This window comes from Amblyraja radiata, chromosome 9 (assembly GCF_010909765.2).
Source record: "Amblyraja radiata isolate CabotCenter1 chromosome 9, sAmbRad1.1.pri, whole genome shotgun sequence".
Lineage (NCBI taxonomy): Eukaryota > Metazoa > Chordata > Chondrichthyes > Rajiformes > Rajidae > Amblyraja > Amblyraja radiata.
The window spans coordinates 72,863,069-72,887,235 of record NC_045964.1 but is presented as its reverse complement, the minus strand read 5'-3'; the positions used below and the strand labels follow the sequence as shown (position 1 = coordinate 72,887,235).

Sequence of the window (24,167 nt, the reverse complement as noted above, 5' to 3'; positions counted from 1 at the left end):
AGTAGTTTGTGTCCTTTTGTGTATCAACCATCATCTGCAGTTCTTTGTTTCAACTACATACAATGATAATACCTTACTCAGTTATAAAGGACAATCGGCAATAATGGGCACCATTCCCTCCCCAACACGGTCCGTTATAACGAGGGTTTACAGTACTTGAGTTTGACTTAATTGTATTTACATATAGTATATCTGATCTAATTGGATGGCATGCAAAACAAAACATTTTTACTGTACTTCGGTACACCTGACATGAATAAACCTAAACCTGATTCATGTGAGTTGTTCCTACAGTCCAGCATTTTCATGGTTATCATTGCTGATACAAGCTTTTCATTCCAAACGTATTTAATTAATTTACTTGAATTCTCCATTTGGAACATAGTGAGGTTGATAGGTACTTGATTTGTAAGGGTGTCAAAGGTTCTGGGGAGAAGACAGGAGGTTGGAGTTTAGAGGGAGAGATAGATCAGCCACGATGGAATTGCGGAGTAAACTCGATGGGCCGAATGACCTAATTCTGTTCCTATGACTTATGAACTTATCCTTGGATCATTAATCCAAGCCATTGTCTACCAGTCCGGTATTAGATCCAATATGTTACCGTATATACATTCATTCATTTAAATAAAGATATGAACTAACTGGTCCAAAGGAAATGAGGAGTGTTTCCAACACAGATTGATGGGGTGAATTACTTTAGTTTCATTTAGTTTTAGTTTAGTTTCGAGATATAACGCGGAAACAGGTCCCTTCTGCCCACCGACCAGTGATCCACGCACACTAACACACACTAGGGACAATTTACATTTATACCAAGCCAATTAGCCTACAAGCCTGTATGTCTTTGGAGTGTGGGAGGAAACCGAAGATCTCTGAAAAAAACACCACAGGTTACAGGGAGAACATACAAACTCCGTCCAGACAGCACCTGTAGTCAGGATCGAACCCGGGTCTCTGGCGCTCTAAGGCAGCAACTCTACCGCTGCGTCACCGTGTCACCCTTTTCCCTTCGTAATTTGTTGAAGGATCAATGAGGCCATCGGCCAAAATTCTTTCCTCATGACAGTGCCCTCATTGCTGAACTTTGTATTGGTTTCAGCCCGCTGCGGAGATCCTCGCAAGAGACTTTAGAACACCTCAAAGCACGTTAGTGCTGAAGAAAGAGGTGGAAGTTGACCAAGTTAATGCTGAACTTGCAGATAAAAGGGAAGAGTTCCTCCAACGCATGGATGCCCTCACCCAGAAGAGGGCAGAATTTGAAAGAAAAGAGCACGCGGTAAGAAAAAAATGGAAATAAATAGAGATTTCTGCAAATTGAGAAACGTACATTTCAAATCAATCTATTGCACAGAAAACTTTAGCCAAGTCAGTACGGTTTGAAATTAGATCTCTGCAACCTTTTGATTGAACGTTTGAATGCATGCTTTATAGTATACTATTGTCGGTGTCAATTCACAGGGCTGCATTTAAACTTGTTTATGTATACGTTTTGGTCGTATTTTAAGCAAATCAGTCATATGAATAATTTGGACTCTTTGCATTTTGCCAACAGAATAAGGAAAGAGTTCTGAAGTTTGACAGGTTTATCAAGGAAAATGAGGCAAAGAGATGTCGAGCCATTAAAAAGCACCAGTTGGAAGTGAAAGAAAATCGGATGAAACAGCAGGAGCTGCAAGATCTACTGAAGCAATTTGAAGTGATCAAAGCCAGGTAAAGAGCAGAGATGTCTTGCTCTCTAAAACACATCATCCTTTGATTCATGGAAGGGCCACATTCCTGGAAAATGAATCATTAAGCAAAATTTTGTAAATTGAAAAGGCTTGGTATTTCGTGTAGGATGTTGCTATACACAATAGGTGAACTGTTGGCTACAGTGAAAATTGCCTTATAAAGTTAACAGCATTATAGCATTTTGAAAGTTCATAAATTGAAGAGTTAGTACATCCTTAACACTATTGCTTTGGTGGTAGGTGGGGTTTCATCACGATGTCAGTGTTCAATGAGATTCAGATCTCTGGTTAGAGTATTTGCCTATCCATTAGATGACTCTATTATAAAACCCCAAAGTCCTTTCCAATTCTCAGCCACCTGATTGTGTACTTTTTGAGGTGAGTTAAAATAGAAAATCTTGGAAGTGCTCAGCAGATCATGTTGCAACTGCAAAGTGAAAAACAGAATTGACATGTCAAGTCCCACTGAAAGATTCATTTGTACAAAACACTAACTCTTTTTCTCTATCTACAAATATGTCCTTGAACTGCTGGCTATTTCTAATATTTTCTGTTTTTATTGTCGATCTCTGGCAGCTGCAGCTCTTCATTGATACGAGTCCTGAGCAGCTTTTTAGCAATTTGCATTTGTATGTTACTGTCCGCTAAGCATGGTTTCATTGCTCCCACTTAAAATCTTCTTTAGCTCCTCAAGATTCTCTATATTGTGCAATCTTTCAGGATTGAAGAATGCAGGGACCCAAAACATTGGCTGACTGATTGTCCCTTTGTTACCACACAGCGGATCTCAAGTCATTTCCAATATGGCAATTGATGCTTAGGAGGGAACTGCAGATGCTGGTTTATATCGAAAGTGCTGGAACAACTCAACGGGTCAGGCAGCATCTTTGGAGAAAAGGAACAGGTGACATTTCAGGCTGGAATCCTTCAGGCTCCAGAGTCTGAAGAAGGGTTCCGACCTGAAACGTCACCTATTCCTTTTCTCCAGAGATGCTGCCTGACCCGCTGAGTTGTTCCAGCACTTTGTGTCTATCTAAGACAATTGATGTTGATTGGGGAATGTATAGCATGAATGAAGGAAGTTTGGAAATAAACATAATGCAGTCAGCATGAAATGCTGATTTTTGTCAGTCTCCTAACTTAAACTCAAATCACCAGCTTCTTGTTAGTCTTACAGAAAATTCCCCAGATTACATGGTGGGATTTGAACTCATGCCTGCAGGTCAATAGTTCAGCTTCTTGTTATTAGTCCGGTAATTTAACTACCACGCTAATTGTACCTCACGTAGGTACACTTTGCCAAATGTTACAGATTTTGAAATCCTATTGAAACTTCATATTTTCATAAACTGTTTATAATATTACAACTTTTATCATAACCGTATGTGTATCTTCTGAAATTAATTTTTGCATACTCTAAAAATATTAGCTAAGAACAGTGCTTTGTGGTTTGAGTTAGTTAGTTGTCACGTGTACCGTAGTACAGTGAACCACTAGGGGCGCCGCATTGATGGCAGCCTCTCCCTAAAGTCTGTCAGTTTTTTCTATCTTTTTTTAATTTTTGTCTGTCCTAACAGTTTGTTTTGGAGGTTTCTTTAGTTTTTCTATGTGGGGAGGGGGGTAGGGTAAGGGGGAAACCGTTTCCCAGTCGCTTCCTGGCGGGGATGCGATTATTTCTCCGAGTCGCGTCCTCGCCCCCTCCTCGCGGCCTACCAACTGGATTGGCGCGGCCTTTCCTGCTGGGGATCGGGAACCAGACCAGAGCTTCAGCAACGGCGGCGCAGCGCTGGATCCATCGCGGAGCGGGCGATGCCTACCTGGATTGCCGTTTGGAGCTCCGGAGTATTGGGCCTGCTGCTTCAACATCGCGGTCCTGTGGTTCGTGGGGCTTCCAGCGCGGGCGGCGCTGACTTCAACATCGTGGAGTCATGGGATCCCTTTTGCCGGGGGCCGCCGGCGTGTGTCTCCGACCGGCGCGGCCTGTGGACTTTGGGAGCCACGGACTCCGGTAGGGGCCTTACATCATCGCCCCGCGCGGCTTGGAATGGCCGCGGGACTCTGCGAGCGCATGCCGGGGGCTCTAACATCAAGAACCAGGTGTGCGGCCTTGCATCACCCGGCATGGCTTTAATGGCCGCGGGACAATTCGCCATCGCCCGCCGGGGGCTTTGACTTTGACTCTGACATCGGGGGGAGAGTGCAGTGGAGAGATAATTTTTTTTGGCCTTCCATCACAGCAATGTGATGGATGTTTATGTAAATTATGTTGTGTCTTGGGTCTATTTGTTTGTAATGTATGGCTGCAGAAACGGCATTTCGTTTGGACCTCAAGGGGTCCAAATGACAAATAAATTGTATCGTATCGTATCGTATCGTAAGTGGCCGGTTCGGAGCTCCAAGCCGCTGAGGTTGTTCTCCCGGTCCGTCGTCGGAGTTCCATCATCCCGGCGAGAGGGCCTGAACATCGGGCCACCCGTAGGGACGACTGCAGGGGGCTCGGGATGCCCTGACCACGGGTGAACATCAAAGATCATCAGAGGAAGAAGACGGAACTTTTTGTGCCTTCCCTCACAATGGGAAACTTTGATTCTGCTGTGTGGGGATGGTTTATGTTGGAGTCTATCGCGTGTTGTGTTATTTATTTTATTCCCATGGCTGTATGGTGACCACACATTTCACTGCACCAACTGGTACATGTGACAAATAAATGTATCTTGTATCTTGAGAAGCTTTTGTAGCTTTTAACTAGTCAACTACGCACTTTCAGGATTTGTCCAACTTGACCTCCAAAGATACACACATAATGCCGTAGTAACTCAGCGGGTCAGGCAGCATCCCTGAAGAACATAAATAAGCTATGTTATTCAGACTGAATATAGGGAGAGGCAGGAAGGAAAACTCGGAGAGAGGTTGGGCAGGACAGAGCATGGGCAGCAATAGGTGAATGCAGGCGAGGAGGTTATTTGATGGGCAGATTGTTGGACAAAGGCCAGAGATAAAGAGAGGTGTGAGCCCGAAAGGATAGAGTTGCAAATTGCGCATACATTGTGAACGGTACAAGTAGAAGGGGAGGGAGAGGGGAGAAACCGGTGTGAGGTCAGCCAGGTGAGTGGCGAGGGAAAAGGAAGGGGGGGGGGGGGGGGGGGGGGGGGGAGGGGGTGGGAGGGGGGGCGGAGGTTCTTAGGAGAGGGGGAGGGAGGCTGTGGGTTAGTCACGTAAAATTGGAAAATTCAATGTTCATACCAGTCGGGTTGTAAGCTATCCAAGTGGAATATGAGGTACGGTTCCTCCAGTTGGTGTGTGGCCTCACTCTGGCAATGGAGGAGCCTCAGGACAGATGGGTCAGTATGGGAATAGGGAGGGCGGTTCTAAATGGTTAGCAACCGGGAGACACAAAGGCTTGATGTACCGAGCACAAGCGTTCGGCAAAGTGATTGCCGAGTGTCGCAGATGTACGGGCGATCTATCTAGGTTAGCTCTAAGTGCTAGTTTCTCATAAAACTAACACATGGAGTGATGCATGCCAATATCTCTTCACTGTTTCCTTTTGATTCAATGAGCACAACATTCAAAATTAGTACTGTACAACCGAACCAGCAAGTAGCTTCATCGGTATTTTACCATCTGTAAGGAAGAATATCTCAGCTCCGACATCAAGTACAAAAATGCACATGGCACCAGAAATTATCATTTTGCTCCTGAATAAGTTGAACAAAAGTCGACCCTGCTTGTTTCAGCAATGCAGTTGTTTACTTCCACTTAGAACAATGCAGAAGCTGTGCTAGCTGGAATAATGAAAGTGACCTGATTGGCATGTGATGTATGTGATGGTTATTTATAGCAGTGGGAGGAATTAAAGCCATGATCAGGAGGTTAAATGGTATTAATTTAGGGTTGAAGGTTAACCCTGGTAATTCTTTATATCATGTAATAATATGGAGAATTTCTGTCTGTTCAGATGCCAAATAGAAACTGTGGGGCGGCACGGTGGCGCAGCAGTAGAGTTGCTGCCTTATGCCCTTGTCCCACTTAGGAAACCTGAACGGACACCTCTGGAGACTTTGCGCCTCACCCAAGGTTTCCTTGCGGTTCCCGGAGGTTTTTGTCAGTCTCCCTACCTGCTTCCACTACCTGCAACCTCCGGCAACCACCTGCAACCTCCAGGAACCGCACGGAAACCTTGGGTGGGGCGCAAAGTCTCCAGAGGTTTCTGTTCAGGTTTCCTAAGTGGGACAGGGGCATTACAGCACCAGAGGCCTGGGTTTAATCTTGACAATGGGTACTGTCAGTACGGAGTTTGTACATCTCCCTGTGTCCGCGTGGGTTATCTCTTGGTGCTCCAGTTTCCTCCCACACGCCAAAGACTTACAAGTTTGTAGGTTAATTGGCCGTAGTAAAAAAAAGTAAATTGCCCCTAGTGTGTGGGATAGTGCTAGTGCATGGGGTAATCGCTGGTGGGCTCAAGGGCCTGTTACTGCACTGGATCTCTAAAGTCTAAAGAAATGCTGGAAGAACTGAACCAGTCAAGCAGCTTCTGCGGATAGAAAAAACACAGTACTTGCTCCTTCCTCAGAACTGAGAGCGGGGGGAGAGAAAGAGTGGAGGGATTACAGGTTAAAAGCAGAAATGTTGGGGATGGAGATGAGGGGGGAGAGGAATGAGGCGTAAGCAAAAGTCATCTCACAGATTAGACATAAGGCAGATATGAAGTGTTGGAGTAACTCAGCGGGTTAGGCAGCATCTCTGGAGATAAAGAAAAGGTGACGTTTTGGGTCTGGACCCTTCTTCATACCCGAAACTTAACCTATTCTTTTTCTCCAGAGATGTTGCCTGACCTGCTGAGTTTCTCCAGCACTTTGTGGCTGGAGAAAGGCTATTCTTTCACCCCAGTGCCACTTTCCTGCAGTAACCCTATGTCGCTTGATTAATAGTTAAAAACCTCTCTAAATGTACTGAGTTTCAGTTATGAGGAGAGACTGCATAAGCAGTCTGAGGAACCAAACCGAAACATCACCCATCATTTTTCTCCAAAGATGCTGCCTGACCCGCTGAGTTACTCCAGCACTTTCTGTCTATCTTCGGTATAAACCAGCATCTGCAGTTCCTTTCTATACATAAGGAAGAGGAGTTGCTGGAGAAACTCAGCCGGTCACCTTCTTTTGAAGAAGACTTCCTCCTTGCCTCCATTTCGCTTCTCTTTTATTGGCCCACTGTGGGATGTTCAAGGTATTGTATTGTATTGTATTGTATTGTATTGTAAGGTATGCCCTCTTTGAAGAATTTTTCCTTCTCAGAAAATGGGTCTCGATCCTAAACATTGACTATCCATTCTCCTCCAAGACACTGCCTGACCTGCTGAGTCTAAGTACTATTGACGGTGTTGCAAGCAAGATTTTTCATTGTACCTGTGAGACACTATACTGTGCATGTGACAATATACTTGAACTCTATCTGGGACTGCTCCTGCTGACTCTTCCGCCACCTAGTGGTACTACTTCAGAAATACAAGTGAGAATACACCAGTCCAATAAACCCTTGCTATTATGGACTATGGGGGGTGGTGATGGTATCTGTTATTGTCGTTTGTCCGCTATATGCGAGTGTGGCAGGTAGATATTACTGACCAACCAAGGCTGGGTGGGAGGAAACGCTGCCTGGGTTATGGGGAGAAAGCAGGAGCATGGGGTTAGAAGGGAGAGATAGATCACCCATGATTGAATGGCGGTGTAGATTTGATGGGCCGAATGGCCTAATTCTGCTCCAATACTTATGAACTTATGACCTAAATGTGACATCAAGGAAGGGGGGATCGGTTAAACAAGGGCGGAATTCGCAGGCTGGGGAGCCGCAGAGCCCCTGGCCTCATACGGACGGGCCCGGTACTTCTGCCACCTTCATACTGCTTGCTCTCTCTGCTCCTGCAACCGAAGCTCCCACCACATGGCGGCAGCTCATTAGGTAACCTGGCGGAAGTGGGGAGAGATGTGCAACGGGAGCCTTGCATCTTTAATAGGCGACCGAGGTACACGTTGCCACAGTCGTTGGATGAGTGAGCAACAAGACCTGAAAACCAGCTCAAAGTTGATGTCCTGCAATGTCCTGCGTTACTGATCATGTAATGTTGTACAGCAGGTACAACAGAGCAATGGAGAAATACTGTGTAGAAAAGAGTCTGAAGAAGGGTCTTGACCCTAGACGTCACCCATTCCTTATCTCCAGAGATGCTGCCTGCCCCGCTGAGTTACTCCAACATTTTGTGTCTACCGATGGAGAAATACTAACGTCGTCCAAATCCACTGGCAGGATAAGCAAATCAAGGTTTCTGTCAGCACACACATCAATGAGGCCTCACCATACTCGATCAGTTCTGTTTGGAATACATCGACCTTGCATACTGATATCAGACTTGAAAATTTAGTGTATAAAGGTAATTATTTTCCAAACACCAAAAAAATATTTAAAAATAAATCTATAATATAACTTCATTTGTGGGGAAGTTATTTGAGGAAGATATCAATGATATTAACATTCGTTTCATAAAGTCCTTCTTCATTTTTGGTAATGCCTAGCTAATGCTTATCTCTCTCTGTAGGTGGGTCAGGTGTCCAATTCAGCCATAGTTTCTGTGCTGAGCATGAGTTGCCTTATGCATTCATTCTTTATCAGGCAGTAAATCTTGGGTTCAGTTTTTGTTAATTCTGGCCAAATTGGAGAGGCCAGGACACAAAAATTGAGTAAAGGCTTCTGGGCTGCTAGGCCATTGGTCCCATTTCTGCCTTCTGCAGAAATGGGACAAGCTGCAGAATGGTGCCAGTTTGTCTAGAGCCTAGATTAAAGCTGCAGGAAGAAAATGGAACAACTGCAGGATATGACAATTAGGTGCAAAATGCATAGAATGGATTGGATGAATGCATACCAGACATACACATTGTAAATGACATTGCAAAGCTTTACTTTGCTAGATGATGATTGGATTAAGTATTGAGCCTTGCCTGGTTTTCTTGCATATCAAGGCACATGTTGCGATGTTCGTTTCCTTTGAGAAGCATCGTTTGAATCCAATGTATTAGTCACTGTGTTATTGGGTTGGGGAAATGTCTATCATGTGGTTCGGCCCCTCAAGGTTCGGGGACCTATAATAGTCCGCTCCCACAAGGTCCGATTTTGATCTTCTGGGAGAACATTTGGGAATGTGTGACCTTCTGGAGTGTCTCTGCTTGAGGGAGCCCAGGAGGGCTTGGTCAGGCAGATACGAGGATCGAACCTGCGGTGGTTAGGTATAGTAGTGGGAATTGTAATTGTGTTTTGTCAAAATAAAGATTAGTTGCGCAAGTGCTTGATTCGGTGGTTTTTGACTGAAACTAGACTGGGGGGAAGCTTAGAACGAGCTATTTACATTTTCCCATTCGTAATTTACCTCGATTCCCACAATGTTTCTTGTGACTTCTTCAATTCACTTTCTTCTGGTCGAGTTTGACATACTCGAAAATGACGAACACAAACAACCTCTTGGTTAGAAACCTCCAGAATGTTAACACATTTCATTTATCCCTTTTTGTGGGATGCTGATGTTACAAGCCGGCACGTATTGCCATCCCGAATTGCTATTGAGAAGGTGGTGGTGAGCTACTTTCTTGAACCACATCATCTTCAAGTGTTGGTAAGACAACAGATTTTGACCTAGTGAAGATGGCACAATGGGCTAAGTGTTCGGCTGGCAACCGGAAGGTAGCCGGTTCGAATCCCGCTTGGAGTGCATACTATCGTTGTGTCCTTGGGCAAGACACTTCACCCACCTTTGCCTGTGTGTCAATGTGTGTGAGTGATTGGTGGTGGTCGGAGGGGCCGTAGGCGCAGATTGGCAGCCACGCTTCCGTCAGTCTGCCCCAGGGCAGCTGTGGCTACAGAAGTAGCTTACCACCACCGAGTGTGACTGAGGAGTGAATGAATAATGCGATGTAAAGCGCCTTGAGTATTAGAAAGGCGCTATATAAATCCCATCCATTATTATTATTATTATTATTTTCAAATCACGATGATGTACAGTTTGGGGTTGAACCTTCAATATTTTCCCTGAACTCCAATGGGCATGTCTTTCTCTTGTTGCTAATATGGATGATTCAGTGCAGATATAAAGGGTTCTTCAACTCATGGAGCAAAATGCATCTATCATGTTGTTTTCTTTTCAATTGGACTCCATTTCTGTTTTCATATGTAACATTTCTCTTCGGTACCTGATTCTTATATCGCACTGCACTCCAACATCTTTTACAATCTTGTGATTTATGTCACAAAGTCGTTTGAACACAGTTGACTTTTAAATTGTTTACTTAATTCAAATCAACAGATTTTGAATTATCAGTAGTTCACTATGTACAGTACTGTTTGTCCATGTTCCACAACTGATTTTTTTCCTCTCTGAATTAATGCTTCATCGCTTTTCTAACCATCCACAGGCAACAGAAACTGCAGAAAAGGGTGTCAAACAATAAGGTGTATGAAGATTACCTCACGGAGGTTGTTGACAATTTGCCTGAAAGTGAGTACAGGATTTACAGGTTTTTTTTAAATGAACGTAAACAAAATTAATTTAAATATAGTTTTCAACTCTTGGAAAAAGTAGGAAGGATTCTGAATAAATGTGGAAATGTGTCAGCCTCGATAACAATCAGCACGGGAGCACTCAAGGCTGCGTGCTCAGCCCCCTGCTGTACTCACAGTGCGAACTCCATCATCAAGTTCGCTGACGACACCACTGTTGTGGGACGTATCACTGATGGGGATGAGTCAGAGTACAGAAGAGAGATCGAGCAACTGTCCATATGGTGCCAGCACAATAACCTGGCCCTCAACACCAGCAAAACCAAGGAACTGAACCAAATACACCTGGACTATTTCCGACACTTCCCTAGCATTCCTTGACCTCACTATCTCCATTGCAGGTGATAGACTTCTGACCGACTTCCACTATAAACCCACTGACTCCCATGGCTATCTGGACTACACTTCTTCCCACCCTGCTTCCTGTAAGGACTCCATCCCCTAATCTCAATTCCTCCGCCTACGCCGCATCTGCTCCCAGGATGAGGCGTTCCACACCAGAGCATCTGAAATGTCCTCATTCTTCAGGGAACGGGGGTTCCCCTCCTCCACCATAGATGAGGCTCACACCAGGTCTCTTCCATACCCCGCAACACTGCTCTCTCTCCCCATCCCCGCACTCGCAACAAGGGCAGAGTCCCCCTAGTCCTCACCTTTCACCCCACCAGCCGTCACATACAACAAGTAATCCTCCGTCAGTTTTGCCACCTCCAACGTGACCCCACCACTCGCCACATCTTCCCATCTCCCCCCATATCTGCCTTCCGCAAAGAACGCTCCCTCCGCAACTCCCTTGTCAATTCTTCCCTTCCCTCCTGTACCACCCCCTCCCCGGGAACTTTCCGTTGCAACCGCAAGAAATGCAACACCTGTCCCTTTACCTCCCCCCTCGACTCCATTCAAGGACCCAAGCAGTCGTTCCAGGTGCGACAGAGGTTCACCTGTATCTCCTCCAACCTCATCTACTGCATCCGCTGCTCTAGATGTCAGCTGATCTACATCGGTGAGACCAAGTGGAGGTTGGGCGATCGTTTCGCCGAACACCTCCGCTCGGTCCGCAAGAACCTACCTGACCTCCCGGTGGCCCAGCACTTCAACTCCCCCTCCCATTCCCAATCCGACCTCTCTGTCCTGGGTCTCCTCCATTGCCAGAGTGAGCAACAGCGGAAATTGGAGGAACAGCACCTCATATTCTGCTTGGGGAATCTACATCCTGCGGGCATGAACATTGAATTCTCCCAATTTTGTTAGCCCTTGCTGTCTCCTCCCCTTCCTCAGCCCTCGGGCTGTCTCCTCCCATCCCTCAGCCCTCGGGCTCCTCCTCCTCCTTTTTCCTTCCTTCTCCCCGCCACCCCCTATCAGTCTGAAGAAGGGTTTCGGCCCGAAACGTTGCCTATTTCCTTCGCTCCATAGATGCTGTTGCACCCGCTGAGTTTCTCCAGCATTTTTGTGTACCTTCGATTTTCCAGCATCTGCAGTTCCTTCTTGAAAACCAAGGAACTGATTGTGGACTTCGGAAGGAGTAGGAGGGGGACCCACAATCCCGTTTATATCAACGGGTCGATGGTTGAAAGGGTCAAGAGCTTCAAATTCCTGGGCGTGCACATCTCTGAAGATCTTTCCTGGTCCGAGAACACTAATGCAATTATCAAGAAAGCTCATCAGCGCCTCTACTTCTTGAGAAGATTACGGAGAGTTGGTTTGTCAAGGAAGACTCTCTCTAACTTCTACAGGTGCACAGTAGAGAGCATGCTGACCGTTTGCATCGTGGCTTGGTTCGGCAATTTGAACGCCCTGGAGAGGAAAAGACTACAAAAATTAGTAAACACTGCCCAGTCCATCATCGGCTCTGACCTTCCTTCCATCGAGGGGATTTATCGCAGTCGCTGCCTCAAAAAGGCTGGCAGTATCATCAGAGACCCACACCATCCTGGCCACACACTCATCTCCCTGCTACCTTCAGGTAGAAGGTACAGGAGCCTGAAGACTGCAACAACCAGGTTCAGGAATAGCTACTTCCCCACAGCCATCAGGCTATTAAACCTGGCTCGGACAAAACTCTGATTATTGGTGGCCCATTATCTGCTATTTGCACTTGATCAGTTTATTTATTTGTGTGTGTGTATATATTTATATTGTGGTATATGGACACACTGATCTGTTTTGTAGTAAATGCCTACTATGTTCTGTGTGCTGAAGCAAAGCAAGAATTTCATTGTCCTGTCAGGGACACATGACAATAAACTCACTTGAACTTGAACTAAATATGTATTGTACGCCATCTTTTTAAAATGAAAAAGTGACTGTGCTTTCTTATTTAACGTACAAGAGTTTGAATTAACTGTGTAATTTGAGGTTTATGATTTGTCTTTGCTGTGTTGGAACAGTGTGAAGTTTGAGGTTACATTTTATCATGCCTTCACGTACCTTGCCCGAGTTAACAATAACATGATGATAGATTGATTGACTTCTTTCACTGTTTCTATTTCTTTCTGATTTTTCCTCCCCACTCCATTCTCATAATAAAGTCCAGAACCCTGAAGTTCTTTTGGAGTTCTATGTGTTTGTGGTGGGACATTGGCAACTCACAGACCACCATAACCATACGATCATAAGACATGAAAGCAGGATTAGACCATTCGGCCCATCCAGTATGCCGCACCATTCGATTATGGCTGATGTATTTTTCCCTCTCAACCCCATTTCCTGCCTTTTCCCAGTAACCTTTCACACCCTTACTGAACAAGAACCTGTCATTCTCCACTTTAAAAATAGCCTATTACTTGGTTTCCACTGCCATCTGTGGCAATGAATACAACAGATTCACTACCGTCATTACTGACTGAACAGGAAGTCTTTAAAAGTAAATTTGTAATTACTTATCATAAAAGGACACATATTAGAAGTTGATTGTCAGTTTTAGCAATGAGAAATCTGGTTTAAGGCATTTTATATCAGTGACTAAAGAAATTCAATGAACAAGTATGTAGTTACCTGTTGAAGCACCTTCAAGTACAATTGAAACTATTGGAAGTACTAAGCAGACCAGGTAGAATCTGCATAAGAATTGAAACAAAGAACTGCAGATGCTGATTAATACACAAAAGTACACAAAGTGCAGGAGTAACTCAGAAGGTTAGGGGGCATTGCTGGAGAATAAAAGGACGCACCTTTAAAAAGGAGATGATGACGAGGAATTTCTTTAGTCTGAGATTGGTGAATCTGTTGAATACATAGCCACAGATGGCTGTGGAGGCCAAGTTATTAAGGTAGCGATTGGCAGGTTCTTGATTAGTAAGGGTTCAGGGGTTATGGGAGAAGGCAGGAGAATGTGGTTGAGAATGAAAGATAGATCAGCCATGATTGAATGGTGGAGTAGACTTGAAGGAACAAATGGCCTAATCCTGCTCCTATAAAATACAAATTTATGAATTTATGAGAACATGGATAGGTGATGTCTTGGGTCGAGACCTTGCTTATTAAGAGTGATTGCCTCTTTTATGCACACACTGGGAGTTATTATAATGGTTTGTTTGCATTTAAAAGTTATCATGGGTGATTGCAGTATACCTGTATAGTTTAATCTTGTTTATGTTCCAGACTACTTGGACTATGGCGTAGAATCTCTGGTGATGAGTATCATTCAAAAATCTGAAACGCACCAGTCCACCAACGAGACGTTGATAATCAACCTGACCAGGTTGTCGGATGAGTTGGAGCAGCAACAGCACAACTTGGAAGCTGTGCATCAAGAATATGATACTTCAAAACTTGTATGCCTTTTATTAAGTGTTCCCTGGTTTGTTAGAAACTAGCTTACGTCTCTTCACAGGAATTTCTTCACCCATATAAAGACAAAAGGAGACCAATGATTTGTTGATGTATTCTATTCATCCCACCTATTATATCATAATATTCACCTTATGTAAGAAATGGAAAGCTAATTGGGCCATTTAAGAGGGAGCCACTAATTGCTATATTTAAGAGGGAGTTAGATATGGCCCTTGTGGCTAAAGGGATCAGGGGGTATGGAGAGAAGGCAGGTACAGGATACTGAGTTGGATGATCAGCCATGATCATATTGAATGGCGGTGCAGGCTCGAAGGGCCGAATGGCCTACTCCTGCACCTATTTTCTATGTTTAATATCTAGAAACAAAAGCAGCTATGTGGGGCAGCTCAGTGGCGTTGTAGGGTGGCACGGTGGTGCAGCGGTAGAGTTGCTGTTGTGCACCGCAAGGCACCCAGGTTTGATCATAACTACGGATGCTGTCTATATGGAGTTTGTATGTTCTCCCTGTGACTGCATGTGTTTTCTTCGGGTGCTCCAGTTTCCTCCCACACTCCAAAGATGTACAGGTTAATTGGCCTCAATATAAATTGTAAATTGTCCCTAATGTGTAGGATAGTGCTAGTGTACGGGGTGATCGCTGATCAACATGGGTCGTTGGGCCAATGGTCCTGTTTCTGTGCTGTATCTCTAAAGCCTAAAGGAGAGTCCAATGTTTCCATGGCAGCCAATTAAAAATGTGCAGCTGTCTTTCCTCTTGGTTGTTTATTCACCTGCTCGACTTTATCAGATTTTATTTCAAATTAACACCATTTATATTTGCACAATCTTGATGCTCAATCCGTATCACTTATAATTTGGTGACGCAGGTATAATCAAAGCCACAGTAAGTCTCAAGAAGGGTCCCGACCCGAAATGTTGTATGTCCATTCCTTCCACAGATTGCCTCACCTGCTGAGTTTCTGTTTTGCTCAAGCCACTGCTTCTGTAGTGGTGCAGTAAGCATTCAGTACTCACAATTTGATCTTCTTTCCACTGGAGAAATCAAGCACAGACTGGGTGACCATTTTGCAGAGCACCCTTTACAATCTGCACCCGCTGGTTTGCCAAGGAAAGACAAAAAATGCTGGAGTAACTCAGTGGGTCAGACAGCATCCCAGGAGAACATGGATAGGTGGCGTTTTGGGCCAGGACCCTTTTTTGGACTGATTGCAGGGGAGAAAGGATAGAGGAGGAGCAGGACCAAGCACACAGGTCCTAGGTAAACACAGGCGTGGGTGTGTGTGTGTGTGTGTGGGGGGGGGGGGGGGGGGGGGGGGGGGGGGAATGACTGCCGGGAATACCCTGAGCCTATCCTAGTTTTCACAAAGGGTCACAGACTTGAAACATTAATTTGGTTTCTCTTTCCACAGATGCTGCCTGAGCAGTTGAGTGTTCCCAGCATTTTCTGTTTTTATTACAGTGGGTTGTCACTTAAACTCTCCATTCCACCCCCACTTCTCTGTGTTTGGCCTCCCATGCTATTCCAGCGAAGTGCAATGTAAGCTCAAAGAATAGCATCTTACGCATCTTCTGACACATTATAGCTCTCATGACTCTGAAAACGCAGCTCCAGAGTCTGGTGGTGCACATTTTCAAGCTTCTGCATCTTCTTTCCAATGGGAGCAGGGAGAAGACGAAATGACGGGGGCGGGAAAAGTATTTGATTAACGAGTATTGGCTGCTTTCCCGAGACAGCCTGATGTTAGATGGAGTCAATGGTGGGAAGTGTGGTCTGTGTGATGGACTGGGCTACACCTACACTTCTCTGCAATTTCTTGCAGTCTTGGGCAGAGATGTTCCCAATACAAGCCGTGGTGCAACCCAACAGTATGCTTTCAATGGTATATCTGTAGAAGATTGTAAAGGGCCTGTCCCACTTTCACGACCTAATTCACGACCTCTGCCGTTTGCCCTTGACTCATACTCGCAGCATGGTCGTCACGAGGTCCTAGGTAGGTCATAGGAGGTTGTGATGCTAGTCATAGGTACTCGTGGCGTCAGGTAGGTTGCGGCGTTTTTCTAGCATGATGAAAAATGTCCACGAATAAAAAAGGTCGTGAATTAGGTCGTGAAAGTGGGACAGGCCCTTAAGAACTATTGGGGACATGCTGAATTTCTTCAATCTCCTAATGTGATGATTCTACAGGATAAGAATATGCAGTTAAAATTGCCTGATACATCTGGTCAGTTCAGTATTTATTTAACATTGATACCCACACTCATTAAGAGGCTGATGGTGTAGAATTTGTGATTAGAACACCATTGATTGTCAAGAGAGTTAAATAATACTTAATCCTCTCAGCCAATTGTTTCACACTTATGTGGCATCAATGTGTACAGTTCTGGTCACCCTGCTACAGGATCGATATCACTAAACTGGAAAGGGTGCAAAAATGGTTTACACGAAAATTACCGTGTCTGGAAGATTTGAGTTATAAGGAGAGACTTAATAGACAATAGGTGCAGGAGTAGGCCATTTGACCCTTCGAGCCAGCACCGCCATTCAATGTGATCATGGCAGATCATCCCCAATCAGTACCCCGTTCCTACCTTCTCCCCATATCCCCTGACTCCGCTATTTTTAAGAGCCCTATCTAGCTCTGGGTGGGTGTTTTTTTCTTAGAGCACTGAAAGCTGGGGAAACCTTGTGGAGGTTAATAAAATCACGAGTGGCATAGATAGGGTGAATAGCCATAGTCCGTTCCCCAGTCTAGGCAAGCCTAAAATTATAGGGCATAGGTTTAAGTTGAAAAAGGAAAGATTTAAAAGGGACCTGAGAGGCCCTCCAGCGATCCCCACACATTAACGCTATCCTACACACACACGGGACAATTTACATTTATACCAAGCTAATTAACCTACACCAAACCTGTACGTCTTTGGAGTGTGGGAGGAAACCGAAGATCTCAGAGAAAACCCACGCGGTCATGGGGAGAACGTACAAACTACGTAAAGTCAGCACCCGTAGTCGGGATCGAACCCCGATCTCCGGCGCTGCAAGCGCTGTAAGGCAGCAACTCTACTGCTGCGCCTCCTCTGGCAGCTTGTTCCATAATCACCCCTTATCCTCCTGCGCTCTGGGGAATTGAGTCCCAGCCTACTCAATGATCATGTAAGTTTTGTTTTACGTGATCAAAACTAAACCTGATTAGGGAAAGGGTATATATAGCATGTAAAGGAGATCCAAAGTAGGATCCATAGATATAAGGTGGTCACCAATAAACCCAGCGGAGAGTTCACTGGATAACTTGCTCCCCCAACTACTGCAACCAGGAACAGTTGTACCAAAAGCTTGTTTGTGGGGAAGCCAGAAAACACTTGAGGAAACACATGGAACTGCAGATGCAGGAATCTAGAGCAATATATAAAGTACTGGAGGAGGTCAGTGGGTTAGACTGCATCTGTGGGAGGAATGGACAGGCAGTGTTTCAGGCCGGGGCCCTTCTTTAGAAGGGGGAAGAACTAAAACATTTAATAGAACTGGGAGGTTGCAACTATTGGAAATGGTTAAAAATGGATGTTCCTCTTTCCTGTAGAAAAATGAAGATTAAAGGATGATCTGATAAAGTCCTTCAAAATCATTGAAGGGATCGGATAAAGGAAGTGGGTCATATGGAAAGCTAAGTACAGTAGAGGCATAATAAGAAGGAACATCAATCGTTCCTTCTCTCCAGAGATGCTGCCTATCCTGCTGAGTTACTCCAGCATTTTGCGTCTGTCTTCAGAGGCCTAACCCTGTTGGATGAAAAGACTGTTTCTGAACTGCAAATACTACTTACCTGTGTAAATATTTGCATCCATTTGTGTAATCAGCCATGTTGTTGCAATTGTGTAGTTCATGATTGAATGAATGAAATGTCATAGAGAATAGCAATGCTCTGACTAGTATGGTGGTCTGCACTGACTTGATAGTACGGGTGTCAGGGGTTATGGGGAGAATGCAGGAGCATGGGGTTAGGAGGGAGAGATAGATCAGTCATGATTGATGGGCCAAATGGCCTAATTCTGCTCCTAACACTTATGACCTTATGACTTTAGGTTTGAGGGCTGGCTATTTGACATGGCTCCATAAACATCTTGAACCTTAACTTCCAGTAGATAGCCGTGGATTATCAGATATTAATTCAATATTATGCAAGGACAATTTGCCTCTTTTCACTGTGGGAAATAGTATTCACTACATTATAGTTTTTTTTTGGCATTTCTCATAAATCTTTGCTCTTCAATAGATGATGACTAGTCAGCTTTCACAACTCCGAATGGAATGCGATGAAATGAAGGAGAAGAACAAACGGATGGAACAGAAGATAAACCTGCACCGAGGCCATTTTATTCAACAGGTAAATTGCAGAATGATCAAGGAGAAAATTAAAGAAATTATTAAGCTGCGTTTACTTTTTAGTACTACCAGAAATTTCAGTTAATACTCAAAATGAGAAATATGAAGGATTTGAATTATTTGCAAAAGATACTAAGCAACATGTAGTAAAAGATCTTGCTATTTAACTTTCAAACCTAATTTATGGGTAGAAATACATTGGCTTATGACAAGATTGTTATGAAGGGCTATAAATGATGTGTTAAAATATTGTCAATTTCCTCAGTATTGCTCAGTCCAAAGTATTTCCTCTTTATATAGCTTACTTCGTAAATTCTGTATTTTAATCTTGATCTACTTTCCTGTACAGTCAGAAATATTTTTTTAAAAATGGTTTCTTATTTCAGTCTGACCAGGTTTCATTATTTGAATATTGTACCTTCTGTAAATATCTCTTGGTGCATTTGCAAAGACAGGTGTGGCTGTTAAACCTGTTCATCCAGTTATTAAAATAAACAGAAAATGCTTGAAGTACTCAGCAGCTCTGCCATTTGGGCAGATAAACTGAATTGGGTCAATAAGTTTTGATTGGACATTCTTCTTTAGGCCCACCCATCAAGAGGACAATGGATATTAATGGAGGATTTCTTCTTCATTTTCCACCTATTAAAATATATTGACATAATATCATGCAAAATCCACTGCCATTTCCTGATGCAGTCATAAGCTGGGGCAGGGTCAGAATGCTGTAATATAAGCATGAGATGCAGTGGCGCAGCAGTAATGTTGCTGCCTCACTGCACCAGACACCCAGGTTCGATCTAACTACGGGTGCTGTCTGTATAGAGTTTGTACCTTCTCCCTGTAACTGCATGGGTTTCTTCCAGGTGCTCTGGTGTCCTCCCACAGTCCAAAGACATGCAGGTCTGTAGGCTAATTGGCTTCTGTAAATTGTCCCTGGTGTGTAGGATAGAACTAGTGTATGGGTGATCGTTGGTCAGCACAGACTCGGTGGGCCGAAGGGCCTGTTTCCACACTGAATCTCTAAACTAAGTTCAAAACAAAGGTTTGGGAGAGATGGTGATGAGTGGAGAATGGCAACACTTTTAGGCGGCACATTGGCACAGTAGTAGAGTTGCTGCCTTACAGCGCCAGAGATCCGGGTTCAATCCTGACTGCGGGTGCTGTCTATGGATTTTGTATGTTCTCCTGTGACCGCGTGGGTTTTCTCTGGGTGCTTTGGTTTCATCCCACAGTCCAAAGATGTGCAGGTTTGTAGGTTAATTGGCTTTTGTAAATTGTCCCTAGTATGTAGGATGGTGCTAGTGTATGGATGATCATCGGTTGGTGCTGATTCGGTGGGCCAAATGGCCTGTTTCCATGCTGTAAGTCTAAAGTTGAGAAAAAAGTGGCCGAGTCATATTGGGAAGGACATAGGTGGGAAGGAATGATGATATCCGAAGAAATAATGGGTGGTAAAGGCTGGAAGAATGTCATGGAGTCATAAAGCATGGAAACAGGCTCCTCGGCCCAACTTGCCCATGCTGATTAAAGTGTCCCATCTATACTAATCGCACCTGCCTGTGTTAAACCCATATCCCTCCAAATCCTTTCATATCTATGTTTCTGTCCAGATGTCTTTTAGTTGCCAGAGGAGGTAGTTGAGGCAGCGACTATCCCAGCATTCAAGAAGCAGTTAGACAGGTACATGGATAGGACAGGTTTGGAAGGATAGGGACCAAATGCTGGCAGGTGGGACTAATGTAGCTAGGACATGTTAGCCAGTGTGGGCAAGTTGGGCTGAAGGGCCTGTTTCTACACTGTATCACTCTATGACTCTAAATATTGTTATAGTACTTGCCTCAACTACCTCATTAGAGATTGGTTTAAGATCTGTAATACAGCATCTAAATGATCTGCTGTAAATATTGGCAACTTAAGACAATGTTCAAAGCGATCTTTCATTGTTTGTTTATTGTTAGAGTGAAGAGGTTGGTGCTCTCTTGTTGGCTATTAACAATCTGGCAGAACAGTGCCATGCCAAGCATTATGGGATTCTGGAGGAGATGAGTATTTTGACAAAATTGGACATGGTGAAGGTAAGAATATTTGTTATCTATGTAAAAGCTGTCACTTCTACCTCTATTATAAGCTATTGTCATATAAAATACATTTGTCCTTGATCTCTCCAATTTATCACGGTTATTCCCGGCCTTGACATTTCCAATTAGTTTTTCGTCTTCTTCTCAACTTGCAACTTACTTATTCAAAGCCATGCTGCTGGTACCTAACTCATATCCTGCAAGTTCGCATAGAGGATGGTGGGTATATGGAACGAGCTGCCAGAGGAGGTAGTTGAGACAGATAATATAACAATATTTAAAAGACTTTTGGACAGGTGTATGGATAGGAGGTGTATGGAGGGATATGGGCCAAATGCGGGCTGGTGAGACTAGTGTAGATGGGACATCTTGGTTGGCATGGACTTGTTGGGCTGATGGGCCTATTTTCGTGCTGTATGATTTTACAACTAAGTTAACAAATGACCCCGTGGTTGCCAAGTTACACTGGTTCTTAATTTGAAAATACCCCGATTTTTGAAATCTTTTATCTTATTTTTAATTTCTTCCACGCCTCAGCATATCTGAAAATGAATTCCTCCCTTGCAGTCTGTTGTGGATCTGATTCCCATCACCTACCATTTCCAGCCAGGCTCTCAAATACTTAGGTTCCAAGATTTGGAGTTCCCTCTTAAACCTATTTCCATTTTATCTTCCTCTCCTTTTTTGATGTACTTATTCAAAGCTGGACAAGGTGAAGGTCAGGATATTAAAGTTGTTACTTCTCTGCTTGCATCATAAATCATCTCCATTTGTAGTCCAATGGAGATACAAAAGATAGCAGATGCTTGAATCTTGAGCAAAAAAAGAATTACCCGAAAAAGCTCAATGGGTCAGGCAGCATGCGTGGAGACAAAAATGATTGCAGATGCTGGAAAGACTCTGCGGGTGGGTGTCATGCAGATGTTCCAGCATTAGTTTTTTTTACTCAATTGTTTGCTCTATTGCTTGATAACTACTTCCTCTTGTTATTTGAACCAATTATTTTATTTGAAATACTCTGCAATGTGTTTTGGGGAATTTACTATGCAAATGTCTCCTTGGGTTCACCTGTCTCTGCAATTGTCCCCAGCACCAGATGTTGTTACTTATGTCTTACTGTAAATCTAATCCTTGGTTGACCTGCCTTCTATTACCCCCCCCCCCCCCCCCCCCCCCGATACCTTTAGCTACCTTGAGCTTGAAATTCCCACAATGAAACACTAATGACCATAGGAATAGGAAGAGGCCATTCAATCCCTTGGGCCTTTTTCACAGTTCATTAAGAACGTGACCGATCTGTGTTTTCATCCACTTCCCTTCACCCATTTTACCTTCTTCAGGACACTCTTAAAATTCATCTCTTTGACCAAACATTTGTCTTTCGTCTAAATTTTCCTAACATGTCATAGTGTTTATTATGTAACATTCACAAAGGATTGGAGAGAAGCACTGTTAAATATTGGAGGATAGGAAGATTCTTATCTTTATATCAGTCATCATTTATTATTGAACATAACAGTAGTTCACACACAAGCAATTTGAACCTATTTGTTGAGTGTAATATATATCCATGTTTTTCACCAAGTTTCCCCGAGTAGAATATATGAATATTCACATAGGTAATGTTTCTAAATAACTAAAGATAGACACAAAAAGCTGGAGTAACTCAATGGGACAGGCAGCATCTCCGGAGAGAAGGAGTGGGTGACGTTTCGGGTCGAGACCCTTCTTCAGACTTGTTAGGGAAAAGGAAAACGAGAGATATAGACGATGATGTAGAGAGATAAAGAACAATGAATGAAAGATATGCAAAAAAGTTACGATGATAAAGGAAACGGGTACATTCAAGTTAAAGCTTTGGAGTTTAGGGCCTGTGTGTTCTGTGCAGAAACTACCAAAATATATTTGGGTTTGTGTAATTGAGTTTTACAAAATGAAGTCTTGCAATAATCTAAAATAGTGAACACTACCTGAATGTATAGAGGTATAATTAGTATGTTGGAGCTGATTTATTTTGTTCTTATTAACAGGAATTCATCATGGAAAAGAAAAGTATTAGTCAAATGGCAGTACACATAAATTCAACAACAATCACTGGCAGCTCAGACCAAATTCAGAACAAACCAGGAGTAACTAACTGGATGAAACCACAGACCAATACTCTACTTGTAAATTCCAACAAAACAATAGCCCAACAAAAGAATAGAAAAAAGCAAACAAACTCCAATGCACGATGAGCAGTTTAAATATTTTTGTTTCAGAAGGGAATCCAATATATGCCATTGATCCGTAAGGACTGTTGATGTGTCTATTAGTGGAAGAAGCAACTAACAATGGAAAGAGATACAGAGTAAAATATAGATGCTTTATCTGATTATTGTCAGTAATGAAGTATTGTTGATTGGCATAATAAAAAAACTTCCTTCTTCACAAAAAATAATTTAAATAATTTGGTCCAGTGCTCCAGTAACACGTTTTTTCAATAATAGTTCTTTGATTACCACATAACTGTTAGATAATATGTTAATGACTGGAACACAATAGGCAAGTAATGTTTAATTCTGTGTTAGCTTATTTGTTTCACAATTGCATGTATTTGAAGAAATAATTTGAAGGCAAAGATACGATAAAACCAGTCTGATGATACATACAATCCCCCCCACTTTTCTCTTTATCCTATTGAAAAGCAAAAAATAAAACTTTACTTCAAAATCAATATCAAAATTGCAAACATTTGCATGTTGAGCTGTTAGCTCTTTATCTTAATGTATTATTGTCACGTGCACTGAGGTACAGTGAAAAGCTTTTTTATTGCGTGCGATCCAGTCACCGAAAGTACTATACATGATTACAATCAAACCGCCCAGTGTATGGATGCAGTTTAAAGGGAATCATGTTTAGTGCAAGTTAAAGCCCAGTAAAGTTCGATAAATGATAGTCCAAGGGTCTCCAATGAGGTAGATAGTGGGTCAGGACAGCTCTATATTATTTTCTAACTACTAAATAATATAACTGCTATTTGAAGTCATTTTTTTGCAAATAACATTTTTTCTAATATATAGCAAACAATTGGAAGGAATCACCTTTACATTAGATAAAGATGAATGGGTCTCATGCAAATAAAAAGCTTTTGTTTACTCGTGCTGTAGGAAGGAACCGAAGATAGACACAAAATACTGGAGTAACTAAGCAGGACAGGCAGCATCTCAAGACCCTTCTCGACCCGAAACGTCACCCATTCCTTCTACCCAGAGATGCTGCCTGTCCCGCTGAGTTACTCCAGCATTTTGTGTCTATCTTTTGTTTACTCATCCTCCAAGCAGAATTTGGGAGCCAGGTCTGAAAATATAACTACTGGAGGACAAGGAAGAAATAAGAAACAAAAATGTAAGACAAAGGAAGCAAATATAACGAAGGAGTGAACTTGAAGCAATACAGGCACAAGAATGATGACATTTTACCATGGAGTTTCTGCTCTGTGGAGATTGCCTGTTCCTGGTGAGAAGATGTTAATGGTGTCGCAACAGGATTTTAAAAAAAAAGAGAAAACTTGTGGGATCCCACATTAATAAGTATCTAGGA

At 43.3% G+C, this 24,167-nt stretch overlaps 1 protein-coding gene across 1 annotated transcript in view; it reads left to right on the top strand.

The window, feature by feature from the left end:
- Window positions 1–23,301, top strand: part of ccdc197 (coiled-coil domain containing 197) — a 30,447-nt gene extending 7,146 nt beyond the window's left edge. The window contains exons 3-9 of the mRNA XM_033027727.1: window positions 1,103–1,279; window positions 1,556–1,713; window positions 10,190–10,272; window positions 13,935–14,107; window positions 18,395–18,505; window positions 20,466–20,582; window positions 22,616–23,301. Coding sequence (XP_032883618.1) covers window positions 1,103–1,279; window positions 1,556–1,713; window positions 10,190–10,272; window positions 13,935–14,107; window positions 18,395–18,505; window positions 20,466–20,582; window positions 22,616–22,822 — 1,026 coding nt within the window. The 3' untranslated portion in view covers window positions 22,823–23,301. The remainder of the gene's footprint in view (window positions 1–1,102; window positions 1,280–1,555; window positions 1,714–10,189; window positions 10,273–13,934; window positions 14,108–18,394; window positions 18,506–20,465; window positions 20,583–22,615) is intronic.
- The last annotated feature ends 866 nt before the right edge of the window (window positions 23,302–24,167 follow it).